Source organism: Amphibalanus amphitrite, unplaced genomic scaffold (assembly GCF_019059575.1).
Source record: "Amphibalanus amphitrite isolate SeventyFive unplaced genomic scaffold, NRLGWU_Aamphi_draft 001803F_arrow, whole genome shotgun sequence".
Lineage (NCBI taxonomy): Eukaryota > Metazoa > Arthropoda > Thecostraca > Balanomorpha > Balanidae > Amphibalanus > Amphibalanus amphitrite.
This window is the reverse complement of record NW_024883296.1, coordinates 107007-112437: the sequence shown is the minus strand read 5'-3', so window position 1 is coordinate 112437 and position 5431 is coordinate 107007. Positions and strand designations below refer to the sequence as shown.

Genomic DNA, 5431 nt, shown 5'->3' with positions numbered 1-5431 from the left:
TTGGTGTTTCACTGGCTTTATCGCCTGAGTTGAGGTTCGATTTGATTGGCATGGCTCTTGAAAGTCATCAGTTCCTCGTCTGTATTACTTTATATCAGCGTAGTTTTTTGTGGTTTCTAAATTTGCGCGTCCGCACTTAGTGATTGGGCTACTGATTTAGTTAATGACACGTTAGATATGAAGGAAAGCACAATGTTAATTATGCATTATTGACGGCATCCTCGTTAGTTTGAGGCATGAGGCACGTTTCGCATTTCTTGAGTGCCTTGTAATGGCTTGGCGGTAATTGAAATCGCGTTTACATCAGGATACTTCGGAAAACGCGCTCAACTTTTAGGGCCTTATTGTTTGAACAACTGTTTGATTCCTCTTTTTACGTTGTTCCTTATCATTTGCCATCGAATTATTTTAAATCAACGCAATTGACGTCATGTAACTAAGAAAGGCTGATTTCGATTATGCTCAAATAGGCCGCAGCTGAACAAAAAAAAAAAAATCATGAACATTTGCAATCGAGATGACACTATCGATATGCTCGCAAATTTGCTTAAGGTATAGTTGTATTGCAAGGAACGTTACGCTTAGACTTTGTTCTAAATCTGTTGCTTTTATAGGATGATTAAACGTTTAAAGGTTCCGTGATTTATCCATGTCCTATTGTAAGCATAAAGTGTGAAGCCGGTATCTCAATTCTCTAGCATTTTTGCTTCAGTTCAATTCTGGAACATGCCATAATAATCGTGTCTGCTCGTCCTATCACAGTTTTGTGTGTGTGCACTGTAACTTTGTACTTTGTAATGTACTATAACCGCCTGCACTTGCGTTAGGGTGTGTGATAGCTCAGTGTACTCATTCTTTCCCAGTATTATTACATATCGTTCGCTGATTTGTTTGATTAGCTTTCCCCTGATCTTAGTCAATCGACCAAGTAGCTTGCTGCTTCTGGGAACCTGGCTGCAGTCTGACATCTGTTTTGTGCCTTGACGAGTGCCTTTTCCCAATTTTCTGTCGCTCACATTGATGGCCGCTATTTCCGAATATATCGTCTGCGCAGGCCTGTAGAGTGGCACGCCAGTAGACTAATTGATTGTGATATTGATTATTCTACTTGATATTGCCGTCCACTAATGTGATGATTCCGTGGTTGGAGGCTCTTGCCCGTAGTTGTCTGATCGCGATCAGAATGTATGTAAGTAAGGTTATTTTCTATCTTTTCAATACATGTTGCACGTCACACGGAGTTTTTCCCGGTTATCTTCGACATTCGTGGAAAAAAACTCTCACCTGTCGATCCAGCAGCAGTAAATTGTACAGGTTTAAGACTGTGTATATTTGAGCCGGTTTTTAGCATAATCAGTGGCCAGCAGACAGGAATATTTGCCTACGGCGCAGTCGGCGCTGTTTTACAGCCATGGCGGGCGATTGTGACAAGTACTAACCCTACGGTCCTCGGGCTGGGGATATGATGGTAGATGCAGTGGCGAAGGATGCAGTTAGGCTATGTGCTAAGCTGATTCGCTGTCTTGACCCGCTGACCCTGGGTAGCATTCTGTTCAGACATTGTAATTAGGGAAAGACCAAAGCCATTCAGCTGTTTGTTTTTTCGCTGGCGGGCTGTGCTGTACGTGCTCAATGTATTCAATGTCCTGAGTCGTAATTCCATTTTTAGCTCACTCAACAGGTCACGTCGCGTTCCGCCTAAAACCGGATGGCGTCACTGTTCGGACCTTTGTCCACTCTCACGGACGCGCGCTCGGACCTTACACGCCATTATATCTCACGCAGCGGTCACCACACACACTGATAGGCCAGCCACGATAGGCGGCGGTAGTTCAAGGCACGCCGGCCGGCAGTGTCTCACTTCCTCTCCTGCGGCAGCGCGGAGCAGCCATGGGTCCGAAAGGCGCTCTCCTCACCGCCCTATGTTTGGTGGTGGGTTTGGGGTGCGCTCAGGTCAGCTCCGAGTTGCAGTATGGTAGTATAGATGACTGGAGAGTGCTGGATCACTGGGGAACGGTTCTGAAAGTTCGGAGGGAGTTTGACAGGAAGAATGTGCTCGAGGAGAGTCCCCTGGATGTGATCCGTAACGCCACACAAAGACCTGGTGAGTTGAGAGCTCGTAAGTGAAGAATCGGTCTCAATTTTCAGATGTGTCCTGACGGTGGTAATGACTGGCTGACGAATAATGTTATGGCTCATGAGTGATGCTGTGGTGCGCTTCCATTGTCTTCCGAAGCCGACGTTTCAAATTAGTTGTTTGCTTTGTAACAGTTTGGTAATTAACTTTTCGTTTATACATATATAGAGCATTTTCATGTGTCCGTGACCTGGGAGCCCGGTATCTGCGTGCGCTGTTTTTTTTTTTGTTTAGAGCGTATAAGATCCGCAAAATCAACAGCAGACTCCTCGCTCTGATTTCAGGAGTGCCACGGACCATGGAGCTGGAGGTCGCCCGTTCGGAGGCGCCATCCGACTCCACCTCTGTCCAGTACCGCCAGCGAAGGGACGAGGCCATAGCGCGTGCCATCGGGCCCTTCATCACCCCCGTGGCCAACGAGCACGCCAGTCTGGCGTGTCAGGCCAGCAGCTTGTCCTACCTGCGCAACATCTTCAAGGAGATCTGGGCGCTGAAGATGTTTGACGCCACCGGAAAACTGCCTGACGGTGTGCTGCTGGGCAACGTGAACCCATTCGGAAACTGGGATGAATGTTTGAACACGACCGGGTATTACACCACTCGTCTGGAGCCCGACACTGTGTCGAGGCAAGCCTCATTCGCCGGTAAATACTGTCTGGCCATCATGTCCAAGGCGGATGGGAAGACCCACTCACCCCCTGATCTCAACGTAAAGTCGGCCGCCGTGGACCTGGCGCCCATCCTACCGGTCCTTCCTTACCAGAACGCCTACGTCGGGATGTGTATCCCGTCGACCTGCAGCGGCAGCGAGCTGGCCGCGGGCCTGAACGCCGCCCTCTCCGGGGTCACAGTCTCAGTACCGGACTATCTGTGCTATACGCAGGACGAGGAGACCACATTCACCGCAGGAGACATTGTCATGATTGTCATATGTTCCCTCACGGCCCTGCTGATGATTTGGGAACGGTTATCGATGTTGTGGCAGTACAAGCCGCGAAAAAGCCAGAGTCTTGGTTGGCTACTGTGAATGAACGCGAGGTTCTTCCGGGAACGCTGCGTCAGGTGTTCTTGGCGTTTTCAGTTTACACAAACGGCAAAAAGCTCCTTGACACGTCGTCTACGAGGGATACGCTAGGCTGCCTTCACGGTATCCGCTTCTTCTCAAATACCTGGGTTATTCTCGGCCACACGTATTTCTTTCTCGTACCTTTCAAACACCAGAATATCACCAAGCTGTTGTCATTCTTCGGCAACCTTGGCTTTCTCACGATCACCGATGCCACGGTGTCCGTGGACACGTTTTTCCTGTTGAGTGGTCTTCTTGTTAGCTACTCTGTAATGCGTTCACTTGATAAAACCAACGGCAAGTTCAACATATTGATGTTCTACGTGCACCGCTACATCCGTCTGACTCCCGTTATGATGATGGTGATCGGCTTCGTCTCGACTCTCTACCTCCACCTCGGTACGGGCCCCTTCTGGGGCGTCGCCAGCCAGAGTAACCCTCTGCTCTGCCAGCAGAAGTGGTGGATGAACATGCTGTATGTCAACAACATCGACGGCCTGGAGGAGCAGTGTCTGGGCCAGACGTGGTATCTCGCGAACGACATGCAGATGTTCCTGTTCTCGCCGCTGGTGCTGCTGCCGCTCTTCCACTGGCCGGTGCTCGGCCAACTGTGGCTCATCTTCCTAGTCTGTTTCTTCACCGGCATCAACGCCATGGTGACAGTCACCGAGAACCTCGGCCCGACCGGCGCGCTACCCGGCACCGACGGCGACTCAAACATGCGTTACGAGAAGCCGTGGACGCGCTTCGGGCCGTACCTGGTCGGCCTCTACATGGGCTGGGTGCTACACAAAATCCGCGGTCGCAAGATCGTCCTTCCGGCCCCGGTGGTGGCCATTGGCTGGCTGACGGCCTCGCTCACCGGCTGTCTGATCGTGTACGGACTGTACGACCAGCCCACCGTGCCGCCGGAGGCCACCAGCGTCATCTACGCCATGCTCAGCCGCACGGCCTGGAGCGTGGCCGTGGCCTGGGTGGTGTTCGCCTGCGTCACCGGGCACGGAGGAGTCGTCGACAGCCTGCTCTCGTGGAAGGCGTTCATTCCGCTGAGCCGACTGACGTACACGTCGTATCTGGTCTCGATCGACGTTCAGCTCTACTATTACTACACCAATAAGTCTCCACTGTATCTGGATCAGCTCACTCTGGTGTATATTTTCATCGGCTCTGTGCCGGTCATATTCACAGTCGCAGCTATCTTCTCCCTAGCGTTCGAGTCACCGATGATCTCACTGGAGAAGCTGATTTTCCCGCAGGCGTCAAAGGGAGCGGCCGCAAAACCGAAGCCGGTCGTGCCCGAGTCAACTGCAAAGCCAGAGCAGGATGCGTCTAGCTCAGGTTCAAAGCCAGGGCCGGAAAGCGAGGTAGCCGTTCCAAATGGGTCTGCAACGAAAGGCGCTCAAACCGCTAAAATGAATGAAGCATTTGTGATGAATGAATGACATTCCCTACCAAGCACAATGTTTTCAAAGGCGACATCGCAAAAGCTCATACCACTATACCTAAGGCTATTTGTTTGATATTGTATGCAATGTGTAATGTTTGTTCATATTCGAGGCATGGACCTGTGTATGCCCAGGTATGCAGAGGTCTATGTTTTGTGCTGCTGCTCTGTAAAGTTACCACATGAACGTATAATGTGTACCATGTGCACTTTGTGTGGTGAACACTGTGCACGGAAACAATGCATCGGCATTCGGTAGACTAGTGAATTTACATCGAACCAACCGAGTTGGGAAGTTGAATGTTAAATATATGATGATATCTCGCACATTATTCGTGTCTTTTGAACTCGCCGCAGATGCCTGTTTCGGGCCGAGGACGGAGGACCATTAGGTACGGTTCTCCAGTAAAAGTCTTGTTGGTTTTGCTTTTTTGGATATATCTGGTCCTATATTATGTTCAAATGCATAAGTATGAACCCGAATTGGTGTATGCACATTTACCACTAGACTGTAAAATTGCATCCTTGTATGCCAAATACTTTCCGAGATATTCACCAAAAACCTCATTTTCTGCCGTTTGGGGTATTCTGGCCGCAATCTGCCTGGGATCGCCTATGACATCAGTAGAGCCATCTAACGAGAGGAACGCGGAAACACAGAATCATGAATGAATCGAGCGCGTAGTAAACGGTGTATGAAAGGGAGACTCAGCAGAGGCTATCCGGGTGGCCGGCGGGCGGCGCGCCCTTAGGCAACGGCTGGCCCTTCGGACTGCGTGGGGTC

At 50.3% G+C, this 5431-nt stretch overlaps 1 protein-coding gene across 1 annotated transcript; it reads left to right on the top strand.

Moving 5' to 3' along the window:
• Window positions 1-1883: 1883 nt before the first annotated feature.
• On the top strand, window positions 1884-4645 carry LOC122375250 (nose resistant to fluoxetine protein 6-like). The gene is made up of 3 exons (XM_043354527.1): window positions 1884-2104; window positions 2422-3062; window positions 3104-4645. The coding sequence occupies exons 1-3, from the start codon at window positions 1891-1893 to the stop codon at window positions 4643-4645; spliced, it is 2397 nt and encodes a 798-aa protein (XP_043210462.1). The 5' UTR covers window positions 1884-1890.
• The last annotated feature ends 786 nt before the right edge of the window (window positions 4646-5431 follow it).